The sequence below is a fragment of the Branchiostoma belcheri genome, unplaced genomic scaffold (genome assembly GCF_001625305.1).
Source record: "Branchiostoma belcheri isolate BF01 breed outbred unplaced genomic scaffold, Haploidv18h27 scaffold22, whole genome shotgun sequence".
NCBI classification, from domain to species: domain Eukaryota; kingdom Metazoa; phylum Chordata; class Leptocardii; order Amphioxiformes; family Branchiostomatidae; genus Branchiostoma; species Branchiostoma belcheri.
Genome location: NW_017803713.1, coordinates 2,212,894 through 2,240,378, shown reverse-complemented (window position 1 = coordinate 2,240,378; position 27,485 = coordinate 2,212,894). Strand labels below are relative to the sequence as shown.

At 42.8% G+C, this 27,485-nt stretch overlaps 2 protein-coding genes across 3 annotated transcripts in view; one reads left to right on the top strand and one right to left on the bottom strand.

The window, feature by feature from the left end:
- Positions 1-52: 52 nt before the first annotated feature.
- Positions 53-12,716, bottom strand: LOC109470237 (phosphatidylinositol 4-kinase alpha-like). 2 transcript variants are annotated; one of them, XM_019769080.1, is made up of 15 exons: positions 12,067-12,716; positions 11,344-11,427; positions 11,109-11,228; positions 6,846-10,847; positions 6,369-6,601; positions 6,027-6,117; positions 5,807-5,851; positions 5,275-5,478; positions 4,834-4,977; positions 4,489-4,674; positions 3,955-4,071; positions 3,609-3,749; positions 2,994-3,308; positions 2,562-2,723; positions 53-2,199 (listed from the first exon to the last, which is right to left on the bottom strand). In XM_019769080.1, the coding sequence occupies exons 1-15, from the start codon at positions 12,361-12,363 to the stop codon at positions 1,957-1,959; spliced, it is 6,384 nt and encodes a 2,127-aa protein (XP_019624639.1). In that variant the 5' UTR covers positions 12,364-12,716; the 3' UTR covers positions 53-1,956. The 2 variants fall into 2 exon arrangements, with proteins under 2 accessions (XP_019624639.1, XP_019624640.1); XM_019769081.1 differs by lacking the exon at positions 5,807-5,851 and having other exon boundaries at positions 56-2,199.
- A 62-nt stretch (positions 12,717-12,778) lies between these two features.
- The window catches only part of LOC109470248 (exportin-5-like), a 17,539-nt gene continuing 2,832 nt past the window's right edge, over positions 12,779-27,485 (top strand). Inside the window, exons 1-19 of the mRNA XM_019769110.1 lie at positions 12,779-13,000; positions 14,108-14,229; positions 14,663-14,735; positions 15,114-15,251; positions 15,421-15,603; positions 15,745-15,777; positions 16,043-16,228; positions 16,344-16,420; positions 16,632-16,734; positions 16,870-16,956; positions 17,234-17,359; positions 17,674-17,764; positions 18,072-18,313; positions 18,537-18,593; positions 18,901-18,998; positions 19,114-19,155; positions 19,354-19,446; positions 19,803-20,002; positions 20,347-20,446. Coding sequence (XP_019624669.1) covers positions 12,899-13,000; positions 14,108-14,229; positions 14,663-14,735; positions 15,114-15,251; positions 15,421-15,603; positions 15,745-15,777; positions 16,043-16,228; positions 16,344-16,420; positions 16,632-16,734; positions 16,870-16,956; positions 17,234-17,359; positions 17,674-17,764; positions 18,072-18,313; positions 18,537-18,593; positions 18,901-18,987 — 1,707 coding nt within the window. The 5' untranslated portion in view covers positions 12,779-12,898 and the 3' untranslated portion in view covers positions 18,988-18,998; positions 19,114-19,155; positions 19,354-19,446; positions 19,803-20,002; positions 20,347-20,446. The remainder of the gene's footprint in view (positions 13,001-14,107; positions 14,230-14,662; positions 14,736-15,113; positions 15,252-15,420; positions 15,604-15,744; positions 15,778-16,042; positions 16,229-16,343; positions 16,421-16,631; positions 16,735-16,869; positions 16,957-17,233; positions 17,360-17,673; positions 17,765-18,071; positions 18,314-18,536; positions 18,594-18,900; positions 18,999-19,113; positions 19,156-19,353; positions 19,447-19,802; positions 20,003-20,346; positions 20,447-27,485) is intronic.

Here is a 27,485-nt window from a genome sequence, read left to right as displayed (position 1 = left end):
TAAGGAAGATATGTTTTAAATGGTGTTGGATAGAAGATCATCAATTGAATCATTGATAATAGGTTATGTTGATGCTATTAGATGAGTTCAAGTAAGTAAAAATGACTTGATGATCAAAGACGATTGCAGAGTTGGATTTTAGATAGTCAATGCTTGAAATAGTTACAGCTGATGTTGAAGACAGATTGCATAAAACACATACAAATGTAGTTTCAGGATTTAGTACCAACAGGAAGAAATCAGTGGCTGATAATGTTATCAGATTGCTGTGTCTTAGCAATAATGACAAGAAACATCATTTGGTAACCAGACAAACATGATGTATTTGCCCCACATGGTAATATCCAGCTGCTTGTTCTCAACTTAAACTACTTTGTGAGTCTAAAGACATCCAAACTAAGTACAAAGTACGAGACAGAGCGCAGTATTACTCCTGTCCAGCTGGGAGTTCTCACCTCCTCTACATGCATATAACCACAACTAAAACCTGGAAATACATAACTAACAACAAGGCAATGACAATATATTGTGAGACGTGTATGTCCAAACCAACAGTGTTTTATAGTAATATATGTAAAAAGCTGCACAGCTTGACTATGTTGAGAAATACTGAGACTGAATTTGGGAATGATCCAGAAAAAATGGGTGCAAGAGCAATAGAAGAAATGAACAATTGAGGTACCCCAGTGTACAAAATGAACAAATAGGAGAATTATCCCACTGCAGACTTGTCACATTTAGTCTGTAGTTCCTGGAAGTCCTCCTAGACATCAACATCAAGCTTCACGTGTAACAAAGCCTTTCATTGACTACTCTGTACAGTTATCCTTCAACAAGTCTCTGCTGCACGAAGAGACAGGATTGACAACATTGTAATCTTGTTGAATAGAAGATCTAATCAAGATAGTAGTTTCAAACTACAATGTATGCATACTGTAATTTTTGCAAATTTGGCAGGCTTCAATTTGGTGAAAGAATTTTTTCTGGAGTAGCTGATTATATTCATACTTGCTACTATAGCTTTTAGTGATTTGGAACAAAACAAATAAATCTGTGAAAATTGTTTTGTTTTTGATGTTAGAGAAGATACATTATGTATCTAAAAGACCCAAATTCCCTTATATTTCATACCGATAATCTCCATTTTAATATTGCACTTCAGTTTCATCTCACACAACAGTGTTATAATCATTACCCTCTTCCTAATACAGTACTACATGACAGTTTGGCTATGTTACATTTTACTCTTTCTCTGACTACTTACAATGTGTGAAAATACAGGAACAACTTGACTAGAGCACATATATGTACAATGATAAATCACATTGTGCAGTTCAAAAGGAAATGATACAACAACAATGTACACTCAAAACACCTTATTGCATTAGAGTTGCCTATGGAACGTTGGTATGTATACAACAGCTGGAACCAAACCACTACCAACAAGTTTGAACAACGGAACACAGCAATATCAGTTGGACAGTCATGCCTTACTGACAGAAAGTTGCAGAAGCTTTCTGAGAAGGTTTGACAGTAATTTGAAACATAAAAAACCCAATCAAACCTAATAGTCACACTATAATTGTAAAATCTACATGTACAATAGAAACTTAGAAATGTAACATGGAAGATTAGAAGAAAGTATGCTCCTCCAAACAATATGGGAAACTTTACATGCAGTAACAAGATTTAATTGTAGGGCTTCAAATGACTTTTTTTCATGTCTAAGCAAGTAAGCAATCTTATATATAGTAATAAGCACGTACCATGTAGATACTGTATCATATACACCATATTTCTGATCTTTCTACATCTGTAATTAATAATAAAATACAGATCTCTACTTACTGCATTTTAATCAGTTCTACACAAGATACATAAAACTTCACTGCTTTGTTTCCCTTTTAAGGATAGTCTTAACACTTGCATACAAGATGTAGCTGACAACAGTGCCCTCTAGTAGGGGATCTGGTTCTGGTAGTACTGCAGCATGTCGTAGGTAATGCTCCTGTAGTTGAGGAAGGAGTCCTTGATGACCTTCTGCATGTAGTTGGCCGCATCCCTCTCGTTCTGCAGGGGAGCAAAGCGCTGGCGAAGCAGCTTGATGGTCTGGCCTCGGAAACACGGCAGTGCTGTGTCCAACATCAGAGCAACCAGCGACACGATAGCCTCCTGGTAGGGGCGCACAGCAAGGTAGCCCTAGAAACAAGCAGTAAATGGTTATTGTTTTCATTTCATTTTATTGGCTCAGTTGACATACAGTCAAGGCTGCCCAATTAGCTGAAGGCCATTACTAAAGGCTAGTCTGTGAAGTTTGAACTGATGGATGGGTGGCCATCACACTGGGATACAGCCATGTTTTATCAAATGTGTTGGGGTCTTGTCTGTGTCTTAAACTGACTGACAGATCAGCATACCTTACAGAAGGACTGCAGTCCCTATCAACAGCAAACAAACTGTGGTTCAGCAGATAAATGGCTAGGACCATAAGACAACTGTCCCATTTCTTTAATTGTTCTGAGGGTCTGTATTAAATGTAGCCCACACTACTTATGAATTACCTGTATACACAGCTCCATGAAGCGTCGGAACGGAGGGGCGTCCATCTTCCCACCCATGATCATCACCATCTCATCTGTCAGTTTGATGTCTGGCTCCCAGCCGAGGTTCCCCCCAGGTGAGCTCTCGAACATGAAGCCGAAGTCTATGTGCATGATGTGGCCCTGAGGAACAGTCAATCATGATCATTAATTTTATCAGGAACACTCCCTTCAAATGGTCAGAAGAACAAGTGACAGTACATGTACATTGTATATACAATTTCACTGAGTGTGGACATACCCCTTGCTATTTAAAAAAAGATCAAGGAACAGCATTGAGCGGGTATCCTTTTCTGGTAGCAGGCAATCCGGGTTTCCAATGCATTGAGACTGACTCAGAAAAAAACTTATTGGCATACATGTGTACACAGCTTACCATTCTATCTTCCTTACCTGTGAGTCCAGCATGATGTTTCCATTATGCCTGTCCTTGATTTGTAGCAGGAACCCTATAACGCTGTAAGCCGCCATTGATTCAATAAAGTTCCGGCGGGCGTTCTGAAACATGAGGGTCATCTCATCTCCATACTTCTGCAGGAAGTACTCGTACAGGCCGATGTCGGTCTGCCGTCCCAGCTGGTCACGTGACTTGGTGTCTGGGATGCACTCGATGACACCACAGCCTGGCGCCGTGGCGATGACACGGTACGGGTACAGGAACAGGTCCAGCCCCGCCTGCCGGAAGATGTTCTTAAATAGTGTCATCACCTGAAACAGAAAATTATCTTCATTCAGTTTCACCTTGAGGGAAAGGCCTCAACACTTTTAGCTTATTAAGTTATAGAAAGTCATTCTCCCTCTGAAAGTTAATAGTTGCATGCCATGTATAGTACAATAAAAACAATAAGTAAACTGTTTCAGCTTGTTAATAAATTCTCATCTACATGTAATCAGCATGAAATGGCTGCCACCTACCTGTTGGCATCATTGAGTGTATAAACCAATACCCATATTACAGTAGGGACCTCAGAGAAGCAACTGATATCTTTTGCTGCCAATCTGTCATACCTGCAGTGCGAGCATGTCCTGTCGCACATCATCTCCCACTTTAAAGATGGCTGCCTGCCAGACCTCCTCTGCTGTTCCATCTGTTGTGTCCCCTCCCTCCAGTCCAAGGTTCTCCAGATCGTTGATCCCACACTTTCTCACCTGCAGAGAGCACAGTCACAGGTTTCACACAAACTGTATCCACATGTCCATAGTGTAACACCAGCTAAGATTTAAAAGCTCACACTTCTGATCCTTAAGCAGGGTAACTAAACAATGGATCAAACACACTATAGACTCAGGTTCATTGGAGTCAAATACTAAAGCAAACAACAACTAACTTAAAAAAAACCCAACAAAAACAGACCTTAAACTTGGCCAGGAAAGGTGCCTTTGCTGCGCTCTGGAGGGGAGTTCCTGAGTTGTAGTCGATGCCCAACACGACAGCCTCAGGGTTACTGGGCAGGTAACAGCCAGGCTGGACCTGAAGGGCAGCAGGAACAAGGGTGTTGGTCAGACCATACCACGTGGTAACAGTAATTATAAGTTCAAACAAGGAGCTCCAACGTCCTTGGTTCAAAGCACATGAAACGTCTACTGAAAATATCTAGGAGTCTGTGATGCTATTTCCTGAATACAACTTATAACTATGAACATGTATCAATAAGTACATATCTGAAGAATGGTGATAACACTGGTAAACTGTGGATAACAAGGTCTGTTTTGTGAATTATATGTTGCATTTGGTATTTAGGCACATCTAATTAGCCTTAACACAAAGGAGTCAGTTGATCTTTCAACACACAAGCTAATTTGCGTAACATTTCTAAGCGAAGGGTACTTCCCCATCATTGAAATATAAAATGCAATACAGTGCTCAACATAGATCTTAGGTACTCACAGCAATTTTCTTCATGGCCTTGAGACAGGCTTTCTTCCTCTCTGCACCTTTAGGATATGGTCTGATCTCCCCTGAGATAGCCGTCACCTTCCCGAAGAAGTCAAACTCCCGTTGATAGAACTGTTTAGCCGGGCCTGATAATGTCCGAGTCATCAGCTCAATCATGGCCTCAAAACGATCTCCAACCTGCAAGAATGGGACTTGCTGTCAGAGTATGAAAGGGACCTTTTCACTAGATAGACTTTAACAACACTGAACATCAAGGGATCAGGCATGGGAAGGTGTTTAGCGTAGTGAGCCATCAAGTCCTGCAAAGCTTGCATGTTATACTATTGAAATCCACACCTCTGGGTCCTTGATGGTGCCGTCCTCATCAGTGTAAGCATTGGTCTTCATGTTCCAGACAAACTGGTGAGCCAGTAGCTGGGAGCGCCGACTGGCCCACTGGATATACTCTTGTACGTACCCCATGGTGTCGTAACGTAGAGCCTGGGGTAAGAAAAGGTAGCTGACATTTCTAGAAAATCCTAGTTCCACAACAAATGTAAAGAGTACAATGTATAGCAAACACCACAACTATTTCAGGTGGACTTATACTTTAGACGTTCCAGTCATGATAGAAATGATCACAGTTTGTGTGGTTAAGTCATTAGCATCATTATGTTGGTGACATTTACATGTGGATCATTCCTGAAGACATCGGTAATTTGGGTCCATATGTAGTGAATCATTCTGTTAGAGGAAGTTACTGTTTAACCCTTTTTCCGATGAAAACTGATATCATACCTGGATCAGCTGTGGGACGTAGAACAGGGTGACCTCGGGCGGGAGGGAGCGCAGGACTTTGACGCCGAGTTGCGAGGTGAAGGGATGAGGCGGGAACTGGCGGGAGAAGTACGACAGCGCCATGGCGGGGTTGACACCAGACCAGGTCAGGATGTGGCTCAGTTCTGGGGCGTCCACCTCAACACTGTGCTCTGTCACCAGGTACTGCAGAATGGCAGAAACAGTACATTCAACCTTCACTAGGGAAACTTGTGTTAAGTACTAGCCTCAGCCCATGAAGCATTTTCCTTATTTAGTAATGGCCCACCTCCACATTGAGTTCTTTAACCACGCACTACACAGCAGGACCTGAAGTATAATTTTGCTGAGCTAAAAAAAGCACTCTTAAACTCCATACCTCCACCCATGCAGCAATGTTTTAGAACCTTACAAGCTTTCTTGGTCCAAGCTGAAATACCGAGTTATAGAATAAAACAAAAATAATAATTTAAAATTAATCTATAACAGGCCATGCTGCCAGAGTGAGGCCTACTTTCTGGTCAGGTGACTTTTCCTCAACCCACGCAGGCAAAAGGAACTGCAAAAATAAGACAGCCATTACACAATGTTCAGTAATCCTCGAGAAAATTAATGTATCTGAAACAGGAGAAGTCCCAAAAGTTTAGCACTTCTTACTTGAGGAAGAGCATAACAAAAATCATAAATCTATCCTGTTTACAAACACATACAGTTAAAAAGAGTCCGAGTTTTACCTGGATTGCTCTGGGAACATCGACCACTGCTTGGGGGTCATTCCTGACTAGACGTGTCACCTCCCTGGAGATGGCTTCTGTCTGACGGAACCTGTATTAAGAGGAAGCATGATGAACAACTACTCCGTGTAGATACAACTGACAAGGGCACAAATTTTCATCCAAAGATGAAATTGTCTGTTTACACAAAATCTGATGAAAAAGTAAAAAAGCAAAATCAGTTATGAAATAGACCCAAGCAGGGAATGTGTGTTCCACTTGCTTGAACAGCAGTTTCGGGTTCCAGCTGCACAGCTGTATGTATCATCTTTCTATGTAATACCCATGAGACTTAGGATTTACCTGGCTGGGAGTTGCAGTGCCAGTCGCGGGGAGATATCCCACGCCATCTGTACCGTGTCCCTCCAGGCCCTGTCTGACATGGGCTGGGACTGCCAGGCGGTGATGGTGTCCTGCCCCACGAAGCTCAGCTCCGACAGGCCCAGGGGGTTGTACCACGTCGTTAGCCGCTCAATCTCGTTCCCAACCAGAGACAGCAGCAGCCCTCGCCGTCGCATGTAGTCCTTCACCAGTACCTGGTGTGACCACAAAACACTTTAGGTCACTTTAGGTGGGTAAAGTTAGAGGATGTTGCTGAAGTTTCCATGTCATTTGACACAATATGCTCTGCTCATCTGACAGATTTATTTGTAATATGTATAAGATTTCTAGATGCTTAAGTAACAAATATTATGCATACAAGCTGTATGTCTTTTATCTACATGTCCAACTTGTAATTAATGCCTGTTCTATCATTAACAAAATAAAAAAACTTCCCACCTCTCCCACCCTGCTCTTGCTGCGTGTGGTTCCTGCAGACCGCCTGGACAGGGTAGACATGTTGGAGGACATCGGCATGGTGTTTACCCAACCTTGAGTCGAGCGAGGGCCAACATCTGAGCTTGCTCGCAGATCAGCTGGCATGGACGTCATGGTTGCAGTGGCACTACGCACACTGATGGTGTCAGAGTCAAGTTCAGGGAAACTAGAACCAATCACATGGCTTGTCTTCAAGTACTTCTTGTCTGAATGAAGTGACTTCCAGAACTTCATGACCATCTCAATGACCTCCCTCAATGTCGTGGTGTCCTTCAGTGGAATGGGCAGAATGGCTGTGAAGTAGTCGAATGCCGTGGTGTAGACTTTCTCCCGAAGCACGTTCTTGCTGGGGCAGCTGGGTAGGACATCACCTTGGAGGAGCAGGAGGCCAAGGGTGAGAAGCCGGAATCGGGCACCAACCCCAACAACGTGTCGGTTCATGATGGGATCCTTTCCACCCACGAACATCGGGAGGGAGTAGTGCAGGAGGTCGGCGAACATTTCCACTTGTGAGGTGCTGCGGTACTTCACCACCTCAAACCTCTCCATCAGGAAGTTGATCCAGATGTTGTGCGGCTCAACATACGGTGCCTTCGACTTACAGTCTTCCTCCCCAAAGCTGGCCAGCACGTCCACTTCCTCCACATTGTGCATGAACAGCCCGAGGCGCATGTCCACACCCATCTTCCACGCCGCTGTCATGGCCAGCATGAAGGGAAGCTCCAAGTCTGCTCTAGCTGCCAGCAGCCACTGCCAACAGCAGATGGTGGTCTCCATGGCCTTGTCCGTGAAATAGCGTATGGGCGCCTGGCACAGGCTGTGCAGTAGAGGCCGGTGACAGCCCTTACTGTTGATCAGCAGTGCTGTAACTCGGAAGAGGGACTTACGGAAATGCTGGAAGTCCCTGCCTTGTGAGGATGCAGTGAGCTGTTGGTGGAAGGTGCGTGCCAGCCTCCTCTCATCACCCTGACACAGACTCAACATGCCCTGCACCTCACCCATGAAGCAGCTCCTCATGCTGGTGGAAGCCACGAAGCTGGAGTGATCCTTGTTCACACACTTTGGTCTCTTGTCTAGCTTTGATGTAGAAACATCCTTCGTGTTACCTGCGTACTGTAGAATGCTTTCTGCTGCAAGAGCCATGCCTGCATGTTTGGTCAGTCCGTCACACGTGTTCTCAATTTTTCTCAGGTACTCCTCCAGGTGGGACTTGGTGGCTGCAGGTGCCCACTTCAGGGCCTCTTGCAGAATCCCTGTACACCGAGCTGCGAAGTCTTGTACAACACTCTCCCTCGCCTCAGTGGTATCTGGGATGGTCAGCTGATGGGAGGTGTTGGGAACTTTTGCTCGTATAGCCTCAAGTTTTGAATCCCTCTCCAGTCCCTTGGACAGGAGCTGCAAGATATCCAGCATGGTGGAGATCACCTCTCCGCTCCACAGCAGGTGTGGAAACCGATCAACAAGCCCTGACAGAAACTTGTCTGCAACCCGACGGATGCGTTTCATCTGATGGTTGAACTTGACGAGGAGGAACTGGGCATGCTTGACAAGCTCTTTCTCCCACACATCTGTCCGCGGCTTGTTAGTCATGACGTCGAGGAAGATCTTGAAGGCCTGGTCAGCAACGGCGAGCAGACACTGCAGCATCCCCGCCTTGTCCTTCTGTACCTGTTTGTCCTCTAGATAGCGGAAGACGAGGTGAAAGCTGCTCATGTCTGTGGAGTGTTTGACTCTCATGGTCTCCAGCTTGAAGACAGAGAGAAGATAGGTGCACTGAGCAAAGCTGAGTTTGTTAATGAGAGACCCAACCTCTGCTGGATGCCCAAGGAGATTGAGAATTGTGGCCCTCAGTTCATACAGCTCTGCCGGCCCAGCTGCATCATTTCTCAGAGCTGAGTTGTACTGGAGCTCTGACCGCAGGTGCTCGCCGCCTGGAGACAGCAACACTGGGGACTTGGTGGCAATCTCACAAACTCCATCATACCATTCCGGTGGCCACAACCCGGCACCTTCTGTGGCAAATCCCATCACTACACAGTACAGCCAGAAGTCCCGAAACAACTTGTACAACCGTGGATTGGGATCCATGATTGGGGCCAAGCGTCTCATCAACAAGGCCAGGATGGGAATGAGGATGCCCAAGTTCCCTGCACTACTGGAAGCCTTGATAGCTGTGGAGGACTTCTCGCTGGCCTTCTCACTTGCTCGCTTCCCCTCCAGTCCCATCTGCACAAACAGCTCCAGCAAACGGACAAGGAGTTGCTGCAGCTGTTCCTCACCTTGTAGGTTACTAGCTACAACCCCGAGGGCATTGATGACTGCCAGGGAAACATGCCTGTAGCCATGGGCTTTGTTGTTGGTGGCATGAAGGTCCTGCGAGTAGGTGGCCGACCCTGCCTCCACAGTGATGGTGATGAACATCTTCAGGATCTCTTGGTACGTGGTAGGTTCTCCTGCCAGGAGCATGAGAGCCAACTGGTCCACAATCAGGACATCTAGAGGAGAGGCAGGGCTACAGAACCGCTGTTGGAAGATCTGCAGGACTGACTGCATGGTCTTGAGGTCATCCTTGAAAGTAACTGCAATAGCACCAAGGATATGGATAGTGTGGGTGGAGATGAGGGTGGATTCCCTGTCGCTTATCTCAGCCGCATACAGCCGGTTGGACAGGGACGCCAGAAATGCATGAACACAGTCTGGATCGTCCTTCATCCCTGCCTTCAGGACACGGCAGATGTTGGAGATGGCTGAGTCGCGCAGGCGGTGGTACTCAGTAGAAGACTGGCTCTGGGGGTGAACGGGACTGGTACCAGTCACCTGGATGGATGGAGGCCCACTGAGTGAGTGAGCACTGCCCCTGGTGGCTGAAGTGACCTGCAGTCGGTGAAGTTTCATCACCAGAGGCGACGGGTTGATCAGGAAGTCACGGAGGATGTTGAGAATGTTGTAAGTATTCCCGGGAAACTTTTCTGCCAGGGACCCAAGGCCCTGCAGGCAGCACAGCAGCAGCGGCATGTGCAAGACCACCAGCTTGGAGCTTGTGCTTGTGTTGAGTTTCTCCTGGAGACGGCTGCAGAGGGCGTCCACCCCTGTCTCCTCCTGCTCTGCCCACACCAGCAGGTCCACGCAGGCGGCATTCGCTCTCACATGCAGCACCACTGGGTTGAACGGCTTATTGGAAACTTTTGCCTCTGCTAGTTTCTCCATGACCTCCGTCTGCCCTGTCATAAACAAACCTTTGATGAAGTCATGGACTTCCTTGGTAAAGGAGGCAGAAAGATCCTTCACATTATAGAGGAGATCGTGAAGAAGATTGGTCAACACAACCGTCAAAGTCTCACTGAAGGAATGATAGGGATAGCTTGGGCCTCCTCCAGGCATGAAGCACTCCGTTGCTTTTGCATCCAAGTTCTTGAGAATGTCTTTGGTAAGGAGAGATTTGGAAGTGGACAAGATGTCCTGTAACTGGGCTGGATTGAGATGCAAGGGGGCTCTGCTACTACCTCCTAGGGTGGATGCCATGGGGAAGCTGGTGCCAACAGTTTGTAACAGGTCTTCTGATGCCAGTGGGGACATCACCCCCTGATATACACCTCCATGGATGGGAGAGTTGGGCAGGGAGCTACCAAAGATGGCTGCACCCTCTGACCCTCGTGGGGAGGGGGTGGGGGAGGGGTTGGGTGACGGTGGAAGGAAGTGTCCCTGCAGGTCGAGTGTGAGCTGTAGACAAGCACTGACTGGACGACTGTGCCCCAGGACAGGGAAGGTTGGTGTGGCAGGTGTGCTGACTCGGGTAGATGCAGGGGAGGAGAAAGTCTCACGTGGAAACAGCTGGGAGATTAGGCCGATGTCGCTGGTGCTGTACCGACCCAGAGCACGGGCTACTCCTAGCAGAGAGGGAACGACAATACTACACAGAGCAACCTTGGGGATGTCACCACTCTGGCACAAGGTGGCAAGCGTCTGTAAAATAGACACATGAAATGCTTTAATCTGTTGAATCTTCGATGATGATTTCTACTATCTCATCATATACATGTACATGTACCTAGTTAACTGCCCATGTAGCAAAGTAAAGTATAGGGCGAGATTTCCTTGTCTAGCCTATTGAGGGTGACAATTTCAATCTCCTGAACTAAGATGACAGGAAGATCTACGAGTAACGTGGCAGCTTCAGTTATTTATCTTTAAAGGTTAAAACAGCTGCGCAAAGATCAGACTGACCTGTAGCACTTCCACCTGAGCTGTAATGATCTCCCCACGGAAGGACGGATCTCTATGTGCTATGTCTGTCAACAGAGTCACCAGGCAGAAACTGAACTGCTCACTCTCAGGAAGCCCATTCTGTGGGAGGAAACACTGTCAAAATCTGCAGATGGGTAGAGACTGGACTGTCCTGGAAGGGTTTTCTAATCCTACATCTGTTTTGGTTAATAAAACACAGTACAGCTTCACTCACCTGTTTACTTGTGGTGGGGGAAGGGATCCAGTGAGCACCAGGGAGGTTTCTAAGGATCTCTATTAAGTATGGCACAAGGAGCTCCTGAAAATGTGATGAATATTGTGGTCATTACTCATAACACGCTGTACAGTATTAAATTTATCCACAGTTTTCCCCAAATCCATCAAAGCGAAGTCACAATACTCCAACAATCACCTGTTTCTCCTTCTGGACATATTGAAAATACATCACGTGAGACCCTACATTAATTTCTGATCTACAAATGAGTGTAATATACCGGAAAATACATTGAACTTAACCCAGTGGGTACTTTTGTACAATAAAGGTCTTCATTCATTCATTGAAAAGCAGAGAACAAATTGAAGAAATTAAGCAAGGTCAAAGGTTCAAGCTGCCCAAAGACACATATCATCATATCCAAGCAGCTTTTGCCCTGTAAATGACTGTAAAATACGCCATAAGCTAGTATGTGTTATGGCATATTTTAACCCCCGCATCTCCCTGAAGACCCTGATCTCCCTTGACACTCCAATATTTCTCTCTCAAGGGGAAGGTGTATTCCAGGTGTGAAGAGGGGGCATTGTCTTTTGACTATAGAAAAACATTTTTGTCGTATAATCAACATAATTAAGTCGACAAAAGGCAAAACAACAAAACCACCTGTATGCACAATACAGAGACACCATCAGATGTATTTGTAAACCGTTCATTTTGACGCACCTTGTGCTGAAGTCCTGACTCGATGATGAAGACCCCAAGTGCCACGATCGCATCCCGGCCTCTCCGGTCCAAAGTGTATCCTCCCTGTGAATTCTCCTGTCCACAGAGCCGCATTAGCCGCTGCACCTTCTCCACAGGGGCGGGAGTCAGGGCAGCTAGCGCCCGGGACAGATTCAGCACCGTGGCGGAGAAGAAGCCATCCGGGCCAGCCTGTACCGGGGTGGGGACAGCCTGGCCCTCGGCCCCACCCGGGAGGGGGCGGGGGAGAGTGCCGGTTGAGGACGTTGACGCACTCATCCCGAAATCACACGACTATTTCCTTCAATAAATTTGCACAACATGGCCTAGGGGTGTCAATAGACAACTGCAAAGAGACGTTATTGCACAAATGTCAAGTAAATGGGCATAATTCTACCGGTCAACGCAGAGAAAACCCCGTCACGGTCAGCCCCCGCCATGTTTGGTGAAGTCATCGACTGGGGGTTACACTAAAAAGCAGTAAAATCTAGAATTGAATTCCAGATGAAACGAATTATCGTCGTATGTATCGTATGTTTGACAAACAACATCAGCTTCTAGCAAATATCACTCATGTATCATTCAAAGTCAGGTAGATATTACAAAACTCTCCTGGAATTTTGTAAGAAAAACACATCAGCTCATTTTTAGTTCACCTTTGATATCCTTCTTTTATACCAACCCAAAGTTCGCAAACTTTCACCTTTGACCCGCATGAAGAGGATGCGAGCGTGGCCGATGGAGAAGCATGTCTCAAATTCAATGACATTTTGGACGTTTTCGCCTTACTACGGCGACCTATAGCGAAGAAAAAATGGAGCAAGAACTCGCGGCACTAGTCCAGCAGCTTATCGGGGCAGTAGAAGTCGCCATGAGCCCCATGTCTGCTTCACAACAGCGGCAAGAAGCGTATCAGGTAAAGTGTCCCTCCCTACCTCATGCTCCACTATACGCTATCATTTACTCTCACGTGAAGGGGGCAATGAGATAAAAGTCATAATGATGCAGTTGCTGTTGTTTATTTAATTTGTAAAATCCATTTTGTCAGTCTTTTCTTATCAAAGAACCTCTATCATGTTGCAAAAAAGTTGATAGCCGTGCTAAACTTATTATTAACTTTTTGTTACCAAGGAAAATGGTGCAATCCATTTTTATTTGGTGCAATGCTTCTATTGTTAAGTAATTAGCAAATGCGCATAAGACCTTGCACAAGAAATAGACTTATTGGAAACCGTAGTCTTCGTAAAATCTCAACACTATCAAGAGATAACAGGATTTTGGTAATTTTGTATCCATGTATCGTTTTGGTATGTTGAAAGAAAATGGAAACGTACAGCATGGATATGGATGTGTGATATGACACTGCATATATTATACTGTATGTGCATTGTGGGCTGTTGTTCATCCACATTGTGCCACATCCTTTGGAGTTAACAGCCATCTCTCTGTACTGTTGCCACACTGGGTGTTGTATTCTGTTCCTATCATATTACATATTTGAACTTAGGCATTCATCCATAATCATATTCATAAACTTTCAAGAAAACCTGCTCATGAAGAGCATATATCACACAAAATGCTTTATGATGCAGATTATGACAAAGATGCTAGAGAGTGCTGTCCGATTTTGTGGACAGTAGATTATTTAGAATCTTTGCATTTTTAACATAATCAATGATTATATTTTCTAACTTTACTAACTGGTATAGAATCATTTGTTAGTAGACATCATTTGTGATCATTCTTGTTTTAACTGTCACCATAACTTGGTGATACATGTTGACCTCAGATTTTGTCATGAAAATAGAAAGTTGTTACTGATGGAGTTGCAGCTTACATATCATTACTAGTAAGATTTTTAACCACTGATAACGTTTCCTGCTATTTGAGGTTCTGGAGTAGTTTGGCAGTAGTAATTAGCATCACTGCTACAAAATGACAAAATGTCCCTGCCAACAATATTTGTACAAATGTAGTGAGAACAATAAAAGTTGAGTGAACACACACATCTTCTTTGTTCCAGCTCTGCGAAAACTTTAAGGAACACTCTCCACACTGCGCAGCTTGTGGTCTGCAGCTGGCACAAAAAAACAACAATCCTGTCATCAGACACTTTGGGCTCCAGCTACTGGAACACTGTGCTAAGTAAGCAAACAAGTGGTCTTGGTCTGGTCAGATAACTAATAACTAATACTAGTAACGTTACAGGTAGAAGTTTATTAATAGATTTGAAATGTAACATTAGATATGTCATTAGACATAGAAACTTTTCATCTACACATCTCAACTAGAAACCTTGTAAAACAAACATACATCAACTTTAACTTAATGTGATAGGTCTCTGCCCCTTAAAAAGATCACAAATACATTATAACATTTTCTTACAGCAGTATGGGATGTATCATTGGGATGTGGAAATATTGATAAGATTTCTACAGTAGTCATGACTCATTATGCTTCACATGTATGTTATACAATATGATAGGTCATTTAGTACTTAGTAGTTCATTAAATTGTTAAAACAAAAAAAATTAGAATTTGCTGCAAATTTTCTAACTCAAGTAAAATATTTTTCCAGATTTCGCTGGAATTCCTGGCAGCCGCCAGAGAAGGTTCAGTTTAAGGACACTGTGCTGAAAATGATGGCAGAGGTAAGAACCCTTAATGATGTCATTATGACATGATATAAGCCAGAAGGGGAACAGTTGGCAATAAGCCATAGTCAAAGTAAGGGTCATTAGTGTAGACAGCAGTCATTAAGTCAAGTATCATACACATATCAAAATGGCTCGTTTTTGTAACACTGAATATCAGTTACCAGGTACTTATTATTGCACAATTTTTGAAATTTTGAAGAAAGATCATAACACCATGTGGCTGGCACATTCTTGTCATGAAGCTAAATTAAATAGATGAATAAATTATAAAAGAATTTGTAAACACTTAAATCCAGCATGTAAAATGTTTTCCTTTCTTTAAAAGACTTACTTTTTTGAGGGGAACAATTTTTTAAATCACAATCATCACAGGGAGTGGAAAATATCTTAACTGAGCAGCCGTACATCAAGGATGCGCTGTCCAAGATTGTTGTGGAGTTGATCAAGAGAGAATGGCCGCAGCACTGGCCTACTATGATGGAGGAGCTCAGCAGGGTGGCTGCACTGGGGGTAAGTCCTCATGAACTGGACTTCTAAAGAGCAGAGTTTGGCCTGCAAGTTCCTATATTTCTATAACATTTGTTCCGTGGAATGACTTAAACAGAACTGGAATGGTATGCTGTGAGAAGTTTTGTGGTACATAGTGGAAGTTAAACTTCCCCCTCTTTTGGCTACACAGGAGACACAGACAGAGCTGGTACTGCTAATCTTCCTGCGGTTGGTGGAGGACATCGTAGCTTTCCAGAATTTGCCAACTCAGCGCAGGAAGGACATCCTGCAGTGTCTGACGGCCCACATGGGGGAGCTGTTTACCTTCTTCACTACCACCCTGCAGACTCACACCATGCAGTACCATCAGCTGGTGAGAGGGGGCTCTGTGAAATATCCTGTACATGTCATGTGTGTTGTATGTTGTAATTTCAGCCTCAGATTGTATGACCATGGCCGAGAAGTAAAAATTTGTTTAACACAAGCTTTTAAACTGACTGTGTTTCTTTTATAGGCTCGCAGTCTTGGGGAAGCAGAGAAAGTCAAGGTAATATCATGACTTTTATAATACTAGTATTTTCTGTGCTTCATAATAATTTGTTGCATATATAGCCAAGAAAATATTCTCTGAAGTTGACATGGAATGCACAAAATAAGTGCGCCAGAGGAAAATTTCTATTGCCAAAACCCAATGAGCACCATATATTAGTTACATTGGCCTCGGCACTCTGGGTTTATAATTTGCAGATTTGTAGATTTTCTGGTATTCTGGCACCTGATAGTATCCCTCCCTCATCATTCTCCATTGGCAGGCTCAGTGCCACTGCCGTGTGGCGCAGGCTGTTCTCAAGACACTGTGCGGGTACGTGGAGTGGGTGTCGGTGTCCCATGTGTTTGCTAACGATGGGAAGCTGGTGGAGTCACTTTGCTTGTTACTGGGGCAACGGGAGTTCCAACTGCACGCCGCTGAGTGTTTACTTCTCCTGGTCAACAGAAGGGTTTGTACCATTGTTATCTACTTAAGAATATTTTATGTAATATTTTGAATGTTTGCTGGCTTGTTTATTTATTGATTTGCCACAATGCCCATAACTTCCTTACATATGTTTTCAGGGTAGAACTGAAGAGAGAAAACCCCTATTACTGTTGTTCAACGATGGAGCCATGGATACCATTCTATCAGCTGCAAGGTAATGAACTAAGGATGTTTACAAATGAGATGTTGACCAGTTTATTAGCATTGTTTAATTATTATAGAAAAAAACATTCAAGGACCATACCAGCGTGCTGCAGTGGTAGACCATTTAGGTTGCAAGACTAGATGTTCCAATATGTCAGTATAATGTGACATATGACCATACATTAAGCCCATATGACCCAAACTGTGTTCGCATGTTACAGCTCTGCAGACAGAGAAGCCCTGCAGAATGAGCAGCATTACCTGTTCCTGAAGCGCCTGTGTCAGCTGCTGGTCGGCCTGGGGCAGCAGCTGGGGACCCTCTGGGTCAGTAACATTCATTTTGTATTGGTGACTTTCTGTTGTGAATGGCTTGAGAGACATGGAATTTTTTTGATTTGAGGCATTTGTATTAGAATAGTTTTTAAGTTTCCATTGCTGTTGTCCTGTTTCCTTGTACAGGGTCCAACTGGCCTGGGAGTGGGCTGTCCAGCAAACTTCAGCAAGTACCTGTCAGCCATCCTGTCCTTCACAGCACACAACAGCCAGGTAGGTATGCAGTAAGGTACTGAAAACTGCAGGAGAACCAGTGTTTGAAAATGGACAAAATTTCTTGATAGAAGACAAATGCATTGATGTTATATTTATATGTTACTTTGTATATGTGACTGTACCATGACTGTATTGTTCAACAGGACCTGGTATAACTTGCCCTGCTACTGTGTTCCTCTGTACACACTGTATATTATTATTTTATTACAATTTTGCCCCCATAAGTGAAAACTTGTCTGAACAGTCTCCTTACCAGGCTTTCTCTTTTCCCCAGAGCCTGTCCTCCCTGACTCAGGGCCTGTGGGCAGCATTCCTCAGACATGAGCACATCTCCAAGGACTCTGTTTTTCTCGAGTTCGTCCCTAAAGTCCTTCAACAGGCCACCATTAATGTTGTCAAGGTAGGAAACTCATGATGTTGTAATTGGCAGGAATTTTTATCCTTGGGAAAGTACAAAAAGAGCCTTTTTGATATGTTTCTAATAAGCATGTACAATAATGGCACTGATTGAAGTTACACTATACACAATATATATACTACAGTCCACATAAGCTTGCAGTTTTCTCAGCATTTTATTATATGGGGTAGAAAATCTCCATGTTCAATTCTAGTAAAATTGTTTTATCATCTTAGATGTCTCCTACTGAGCTACCGGTATGTGCTGTTTCACAGTTCCACAGTGCTCAATAATGTGTTTATAATTTCTGTTCACAGACCGGCTTCCCTTCACTCTCCAACTCCCCCAGCTGTACATACTCCCAGGTCGACTTCGACAGCGATGATGAGTTCAACTCGTTCTTCGCAGGTCAGCAGCAACTTTCATTTGCCTTTGACACCAGTGTGAAATACTTTTCGTTTAAAAATCTAGAGGTTGCCAGAATTTTTAACTGTATAGTACTGGCAACAATTGATGCTTATATAGCCTTATACACACATGTACATGAACTTCTGTGTCATAGTGGTAACATACATGTATGTAGTGGTAGTGGTCAACAACATCTTGTACAGATGAATTGTTAGTAATCAGCAGTCCATGTACATGTACATGAGTACATGAGGATTGCTCTTGCTGGAGTACCTGTCATCTTTATTTCTTTGTCTCATTCCTCCAGCATTCCGTGCCCAAATTGTGGAGACCGTGCGGTTGTGTACCGGCCTCATGCCAAAGGTGGCGTTCCATTACACAGACCAGTGTATCCGCCAGCTCATGGCCTCCCCTATCAACTCCAGTGATGCCACTGCAACTGGCCAGGGATACTGCAACCTGACCTCCCCCTCATTTGTGAGATGGGACGGTCTGACCTGTTACATGGAAGCTGTTGTCAACAAGATAGTAAAGCTGAATGCTGTTCAAGTAGGTCCATCTAAGAGGATGTGTTGGCATGTAGTTTAATAATTGTTTGAAATGATGTGAATTTCATAAGTTAAGATGTAGGACTTCTAAGTGTCTACATCCTTGTTGTTTGTACTACATGTATAATGGTACACTGTTATTCCATTTAGATTTCTATATTCTGTTATATTCTCTTCTAACAGAATATACTTACTAAAATGAGTTTTTTCCTTGTTCTGCACAGCTTGTTATTCCTGAAGGAGTGTCTCTCTTAGAAGATGTCTTAGGGTACAGTCCTAAGGTATGTGTCTATAAATTTACAGAACTTTACTATCCAATTTTATTATTTGTCTAAGCTAGTAACTAGTCTTTCCAGACACAAAAACATTGATTTATAAAAAAACAAATCTAAAAATACAGTATGCAGGAACAAAAAGCAGGTATGTTGAAGCAGATCAACAGGGATATACTTAGTGCATCCCTCTAACCCAAAGTTAAGTTTAACCCACCAAAATGGTGGACACAGCATTACATGACTGCAAATACTAGTACACTACCTGTACAAACCTTTCCTTATCAACAATGGTTTGTTGCTTTGTTTTGCACAGGACCCCCTAATCCTGTCTTGTGTGCTGACTTGTGTCTCCACCCTGTTTCCATTTGGACTGACACCATTGACACCATACTGCCCATAGTACTACAGAAGGTGGGCTTATAATTACCTATACCAACAGTGTTATTTCAAACTTTTCATTTGTATTATCTTATCATCATGGTTTGTTGGTTTACAAACTTATGACTCAGCACTCGTTGTGTTCCAGATATTTGCTGCAGTGGTGTTTTCTCTTCCTGAACAGACGAATGTAGGTTTTTCGATCCTTTTGTATGTCTAAAGTTTGTGAATCTGTTATACATGTATATGCTTTTAGATTGTTGTTACCACAATGTTGTAATTGCTGAACTTTGTATGGGTTGTTGTTAAATTTTTGATGGGTTGTTGTTGGACCTCATATGTGGTGATGGCTGTTGTACGTGTCATGGTTGTTGCTGTTGTCGTACAGGCCACCATGCGCAGCCGAGGAGTTCAAAACGTGCGCCGCCATGCCTGCTCTGCCCTCCTCAGGATATGCAGGGACAGTCCAGACATACTTCTGGTCAGTCTGCTCACTAGTATGTTACTAAAGGCACACTAGTTTGTTTCATTGATTCTTTTAAAATAAAATTTAGACCAAGACAAAAGCAGAGAGCTAAGAGGAAAACTTGCATCTGACTGTATCCACTGGCTGATTGAGTACAAACTGTGTACACCTTTGCCACTGACTCTGTTGCAGTTCAGCATTTATGTTTTATCAGACAAGCAACAAATTAGATTGATATGACATTACAATAGACCTTACAAGAGAGATTGGGATTTAACACCTTTAGTTAGTTAATTTCTTGGTTGGTAATATTGTAACTTGTAGTTATGGATAATTTTAGACTGAGTATTCATTTTTCTGTGGTTCCACAGGCATCGTTTGATCTTCTGTATGGTTATGTGAAGAAGCTTCTAGCTGAAGAGCCTTCATTGACACAGATGGAGAAAACCTCACTGTCTGAGTCCCTCATGCTCATCAGTAACCAGTTCAAGAATTTTGACCGGCAGTCGGCATTCATACGGGAGATGGTGGCACCCGTCAGTGCAGTCTGGCTGTCACCCACCATGAAACAGTAAGATCCTGACTGTCATTACCAGTAAAGTACCAGTATTGTCATATACCATATATTTATTCCATAGACTACATACATAGACTGCAGTTTCTGCGTCCAGTTAGTCCAACGCTCGCATACTTACCTTGCATCCCGTGAGTTCCTTAACTCATATTGGTAAGGGATTGACCTAGGGATTTTAACTGTTCGTCTTGTATGTTTGTCAAAACTTGATAAAGGTGATTTTAACTATGAAATACATGTACTGTATAAAGCATGTAGAGTAATTTGAAGTGCAGTTTCAGGCAATGTTGATAGATGGCACTGCTGTACTCTAACACTATGGTGGTAACCTGTTTCTGCAGGGTTATGTCATCCCCAGCACTATTCATCTCCTCTGTGGGCATGGATAAACCAGCATGTCCACCTGGCCAGAATGACCCAGCTCAGAGGGACAGGCAACAGGTAAAAACAAACAAATATCATTCTTTCTTTATCTATCAATGATATCTATCAACCATATATTAACTTTCCACAGTGAAATGAGTACCAACTATCTTCTATTTTACAGCACCGAAGAAATTGTCGAATAAGTTTATAAATGATACGAATTATCAAAACTGGTGTGTCTACTTGTGTGGGGAAGTTTATCATAAATATGTTCCCTTCATTTGTCATAGTGGTTTTGACTAGTTACTCTCAAACTTTAAGTCTTGTCAGATGTTCTTGCCTTATTTTCTCTCTTGAAGATGCCTAACTTTGTGTTGGTGGCAGGTTATAAAATGATTTTGAGAGAATTGTTGCTGAAACTTATTGAAATTGACTGCTGCTGTCAAACATTGTAAAGGTCTCTCGATTCTGCAATGCACATATGATACCAGAAATTGCTTACTGTTGTCAGCATGCATATAGCAATACAATGTCATGTTCCTTGAAGAAATTGTTGCTCTCTGGCAAATATGGTGTAAATTTGAACAAAAATCAGTCAAGCATGTTGCTGTATAGTCTAGTTTTATCCATTTTTCTTTATATGTAGCTTAAAGGTATTTGTGGTTCATTGCCACACAACTGCCAACAGCAAGCCAAGCCGATAAAACCTGTATGTCAGCCAAAGTGAAAAGAAAATCAGTCAAATAGAAAGTGAAAACAGTTATTCAAATTCGAGAGTTGCTCCAAGGCTGTTTTTATTGAATCCAAGTAGACTGTCTATGCAGCTGTAGTTATTACCCAACTGCTAATGTGGCTGCTCCTGGCAACATGAGTAACTTTTGCTAGGATATGTTAGTTGTACCTGATGGCTACATGGGAAAGTGCTTTATTCTTGCAAAATCATTCTCTGAGGCCATGTTTTACTTTATTGTATGAATATTATAGTTATTCTGAGAGTCATTGTTCTGAAGTGATACTAGAACATGTACTTAATCTTCTAGGATGAAAGTGCTTCAAGCTAAGGGAACCCCGCAGGTTTTGTTTTTGCCTAGCAACTATTGTTTAAAACTTACATGACCTTGGACAAAGCAGGTGACCTTGCCCTACTCAAGGCCTCTCTAGGTCATCAATGTAACGTATTTTGTTGAGATAGAAGGCAGAATACCATTTGTTGTCAGTGGTGATCTCCCATCGATCCAGCACAGTACATTCTTGCCATGGGTGATCAAACTCACGTACATCTGTATTAGAATTGCTTGCATGTGCATTAGACGGGGCTTTAACATAGAATTGATGAGCATTCTAAATGAGATTGGATTTGCTAATGCGAGGAGAAAGAGTGCTGTAACTCCAATGAGGCCTTAAATTTTTTGTTGTTGGTAAAGGATTGTTCATTACAACCCACTTGGGTGTATTTTTAATGACCTTGAAAGGCATGGGAACTGGTTCATTACATGATTCAATTCCGAAAAGGACTAAAATGATTATTTTTCTATACACATTTTGCAATGATAGCTCTTGATGGAATACCCAAACAAATGAAAATCTCTAAATATGATATGCTAAGTTTAACCAGCAGATTGACTGAGTACTGACTTTGAAAGCATATATTTTTAGGTATGTTGGTTGGCTATTTTGGTTCTCAAGCTATTTGTATGTAGCTATACTGAGTTTGTATGGCATCTGTGAAGGATGTTTGAACACTGACATGAGTAAATATCACTATTAAAATTATCACAGCAATATTGGTGGGTATATGTAATATTGTCCTTAGGATTCATCCACACTGAAATGTGTAATGGATGTGTTACTATTCTACAAAATATACATAATTGTAGTTTATGGCCCATAAACATGTATTCATTTTTTGCGGGGGAGAACAGCGTGAGCTTGCAATTGGAAAGCAGCAGGGATTGAGTTACTAGGTGCCTTGAAACATTTTTAAGGACCCAAAGAATTTCACACAACAGCATTGAGACCATCCTCCTTTTGGCAGTGAACATTGCAGGCATATGCACTATTGATTAAACCCAACTCCTCTATAGGGACTGTAACAAAACTCTGCTCCTGCCATTCAACATTAATTTCCACACTGCCTGAGCTCATCTGCAGCTCCAAGATCAATACTACAGAATCCTTCCACATCCCGACTCTTATCTGACATCAGCTGCTGTCCCCCAAAACCTTTCCCACTGGATATCAGCCTCTTTCTTCTATTAATGTTGCATTTCAAACTTGGAAGTAATTCCACAGAAAGTCTCTAACAGTATTTCATAGAAAGGTGATACAAGAAAAGTTAACCACAGTTCTGGATGCTATCTTGTTGTCTACATCTAAGTGTATGTACAGTCTTTGTCACAAGGCTATTATTTATCTTGTGTAGAAAATGAGGTGGATTTTGTGTCATCATTAAAGTACATTCCAGTCCTGCATTTCCATGTTCAGGTCATTTGCAACCTGAAAATCAATACTGCAGAATAATTTATCCACCAAACCTCTTATCTAACATTGGCTGTCCTCCTTTTCTTACTTTGTATATTGCTGATGCATATCAATGAGGCTAGCCATGGATTTCTGAATGCACCGGTCAATTTCACTCTGGCTTATGCTTATTTTTGGAGCCACTACCTTCATCTGTTGCATTGATTGCAAACATTGTCAAATGGGAGTGCCTTGATGTCATCCTATCATGAGGCTTACCAAAGTATTTATCAATACAACCCTGAGATCATTGCAGGTATCACAGATTGCATGTACAGTTAATGTTACATTTGAGCAGTCGTTTGATTGGATGCTGCATTTTGTTGTCTGCCTGTAATAAAAGACTGCCAAATTCTCCTTTAGGCCACACCAATTTGATTTGTAGGTTATTGGATTCAAAAGATAATGCTGGACAAGAAGATCAACATGAAAAAAGTTTGACCTTAAAGTCTGTCCTTGGTAAACACAGTGCCAGGGAGGGAAATCCTGGGTTATAGTCAGATTCAGTTTTTGTTATCAAGGACCCCAATCTATTTTCATTATGTCCTTTTCCTTGATGTACACTCATACATGTTACAGAACTAAGGAAAGAGATTGATGTGACCCTAGGCAATATGGCTGTGTTATAAATATTAGAACTAGTAGCAGTACAGGTATGTCAGAGAGTACCCTGGGAACCAAACTTGTGAATAACCGAACTCGATGCCAAGATCTGCCGGGCCCCAAAATTATAGATGGGGTCTTGAGTCGGGGACAGGGTAACACTCGCCTGCATGCGTAAGCTCTCAGCACTCACCTTCACATGTTTGGTTCCAAGGGTAGTCAGAGAGCAGACTGTGAGAATGTCAGCTGCAGTTGTTGTTCTTTATATAGGCCAACCCCACTATACTTTTTGTACTGACTGATGGTGCAATGTACATTGTAGCTCACCACAACTCTATGTAATGGGCTCTAGCCTTTGAACAGATGTGGGTTGGATGGCTTAATGCCCCGTACACAGGCCCAGATCTGCATTTGATCCACTCATAAAACTTGAATATCTGATTTAATTTCCTACTGAGTAAGAATGTGCAGTATGCATGTTTCTGCCTACCACCCTGACACAATCTTGTGAGGAAGTCTCCTGGAAAATAGAAGCCACTGCAAGAATGATGTTCTTTGGCTATATGCCAGGCCATGGACAATTACCCACGAATTGTATTAGAGGAATGCTGGAGACTTTGCCAATATTACAACGATCAGTCTGGTATTCAACCATGCTGTACCATGGACAGAAGCTGATTGCCTGTTGTGCTGGTCCCACGTAAATTGTTGGCCCTGAGAAATAGACTCTGCAGGGGTTTGTAAAGTCAAAAGTCGTTATTACTTGGCTGCATTACCTTGAGAAATGCTTCAGACTGGATGTTCAAATTCTATGCTGACAGCTGATCTGTAGAGGACATTTGGTTTGTGGTCTGCAGACTGCAGCATAATGTATTCTTGCAAATGAAGCATTTTTTAATTACTGAACAGAAAGTGAAACAGAAAGTTCTTGACTGTCGCCTACGTGAAAGACAAATCAGCATGGGTCCTGCGGAGTCTACCTGGGGAGATGTCATCCTTCTTTTCTGATCCGCTTAAAATGAGGAGATCTATCACCTCCAACAAGGCTGTTCAGTTCTATATCTGTACTGATGGGATCATTCCTAAACTAGGCCATGGTGTTAATAATGCCTGGGTTTATGATAATAGTGGTGTGACATTTCTTCAGGCAGTTCAGAACAGAACACCCATTGGCATATTGATTTTGTTAGTCTAGATCCTCTCCCCTGTTATGGTTTTGGCAGCATATTGGGCAAATTCAATGGTTTATATGATTGATGATAGGAAGATGGGATGAAAAACAAAAGTATGTTCCCATGTATTTTTTTTTTTTTGGCAGTACATAACATCCGTGTCCATAATATCACCAGGGTCCATAATATCGCCACCTTGAGAAAAAGTGTGCTGAAAGAGATTTTTACTGCAACATACCCTAGGTATGTACATTTGAGGTGTGCAGGAGTGCATACCAAAAGTATGTTGCAGTAAAATTATCTTAAAGCACACTATTTCTCAAGGTGGCGATATTATTGACCCTGGTGATATTATGGATATAGATGTTACATGACAGTCAACTTCAATGCTGTGTCATTTCGTAAGACATTGCTGAAAAAGTCTGCTAAGACATTTTGGAAATAGCATGTCTATGCAGGTACCAAGATTCTGGTGGCCAATATATTATGTGGCGCACACCTTAGGGACTGTACGATATTTACCAGGGGGGGAGGGCCGGTCGTCTGAGGGGGGAGGGCCTAGGAAAAAAATTTTGAGCCGGGGGGAGGACCTAGGAAAAAATATTTTAATTTGGGGGAGGGCCTAGGTAAAAATTTTTTTCCAAGATCCCTTTAACTCTACAACGTTTTTATACACGTTCAAAACATGATTAAACGTCTGTCCCATACATATCGTAGCGATTAGCCGGTCATTGGAATCGGCAGAATTTTACGTTCCAATAATATCCATCCCTATTATTATAATGTATTCGCCCAAATCTCCCACAGTCCCCTTCAAAATCTTGCATTTTCGCCAGAATCGGCGAAACTGGACTACACAGTCAAATTACATGCATTAAAATCGCGGCAATCGAAACGATACCGATCAAAAATGTAGGGAAGGCTTGTCTGAAGATTTTGAAAATTAATTTTCGCCGTTCAACGCACCCTTCCCAGTGGTGTGCGTGCGTCGGCAAAGGTGACCCGCTGGTCCCGCCTCGCAACTCGCTCGAACTTCTCGGCGTGGATGTCGGATGTCGACGGATTAATTTGGTATTTTTTTTAACCAAAGACTATTTATGGGTTCACCACACCACGAAGTGGTGTGGTGAAACCATATTGCTTTTTCTGATGTTTCTTCTTCTCCTCCTTCTTCTTCTCCTGCCATTTTTTAAATGGATTCAGCTTCTTCATTTTAGGGCCCAAGGTCCTGAAATTTGGTATGGAGGTACAGTGGGCAAATACCCCTAGGCGTTTTTTAAATTATTGTGATACAGGCTTTTAGAATGGTTTTATTTGAGTTTTTTGGCTGTGTTATAGCAAATGTATTACTGTGTTAGTTTGCCTTGTTTACCACGTTTGGGCATGAGTCATCACAATGGAATGCAGGGCATCAACCAATAGGCATGCAGCTTTCCTCTATACTTCTTGCTGATTGGCTGTTGGGATTTAACTTGATTAACACCTGCACAGAAGCATTTCCATACTGACAGTATGTCTGTATTCAAGTGTTTTGGTAGGTATTTCAAGCTTTCCTGCTCCAGCATTGGAATGCCGGGCATGGTACGTTTTTTTTTATTTTGAAAATCAACAGTTTGCATTATGCAATTAAAAATCCTAACCAATAAAGTAGGGAATAGCTATCCAACTGTTGTTTTAGTTGTATTTTACTTCATATTATAGTTATATAAATCATTGTTTTCCCTTGTGTTTCCCATTCTTTCCCTGCCATGTCGTAAAATGTGGTGAACCCATCGCTGTATTTGCTCCAAAGCAAATATTGGCCTTTCTAGTTTAACATTTATATCTATGTCCCTCCAAAGTTAATTGAAAACAACACGTAACTTGGCAATATTGTTTCCCTGTTTGTAATAAAATTGACGCGGAAGAAGTTCGTGGACGAAAGGTAGGCTAGATAGAGGATTATTTCGATTACACTTACTGACTTTAAATTTATAGCTCGATGTACCAGCGAAATTTGTCCTGCCAAATTTGCCCCTCAACATGCAAAACATGGGTTGAAATTCAAAATTTTTTCGGGGGGGACATGCCCCCCCCCCCAAAAGCCGGGCGCCCGGGCCTACTCGGGCTCTAGTGGCGCTTGCGGCGCGATGGCTCGCGCCTTCGGCGCTTCATGCGGGGAAATTTTCAATCAAAATCTCGCCCTCCCCATACGAAATTTCACTCTCTATGATTCACGCCGGAGGGGAGGGCCTAGGAAAAATTTTTTTGAGGCGGGGGGAGGGCCTAGGAAAAATTTTTTTGACCTGGGGGGAGGGCCTAGGAAAAAAATTTTTACGCTACCCTCGGACGACCGGCCCTCCCCCCCGGTAAATATCGTACAGTCCCTTAGTTCACTTTCTTATGACAGTTACAATGATAGAACCTGACCCCATGCAAAACCATGAAGATTGTGTTGATGACTTTCTTGTCTAGTTTTGTTTCTAGAAGATAAGACAGTCAATAAGAAGTCCTTGGGATACCTTGGAGGCCATTGACCCTTGTAGAAGGTCAGCAGCATCTGTGGAAGGTCATTGATGTTGCTTCTTACATTGTACCTTCAGTTTGAGTCTTGCCCATGGTGGTCTGAGATTACATGCTTCTAATCATCTCTAATTAACAAAACCATTCATCTCCCTTAGAGAGCATCAAACAACTCAGTGAAGGTGAATAGGTAATATGCATAGAACAAGTACAGATAAGAAAACAGAACTGGAAGTGAATAAGAAAGAAGGAGTAAGCTACAGGCTACCTCATTAACTCTGATAAGCTAGCTGTAGCTTCATTCTGTCAGGTCTTTT

Coding starts and splice junctions, on each gene's coding strand:
- LOC109470237 (XM_019769080.1), bottom strand. CDS start 12,363: ATGAGTGCGTCAACGTCCTCAACCGGCACTCTCCCCCGCCCCCTCCCG. Junction 11,229..11,343: donor CCCCCACCACAAGTAAACAG/GTGAGTGAAGCT, acceptor TTCCTCCCACAG/AATGGGCTTCCTGAGAGTGA. Junction 5,479..5,806: donor AAAAGTCACCTGACCAGAAA/GTAGGCCTCACT, acceptor GCCATTCTGCAG/TACCTGGTGACAGAGCACAG.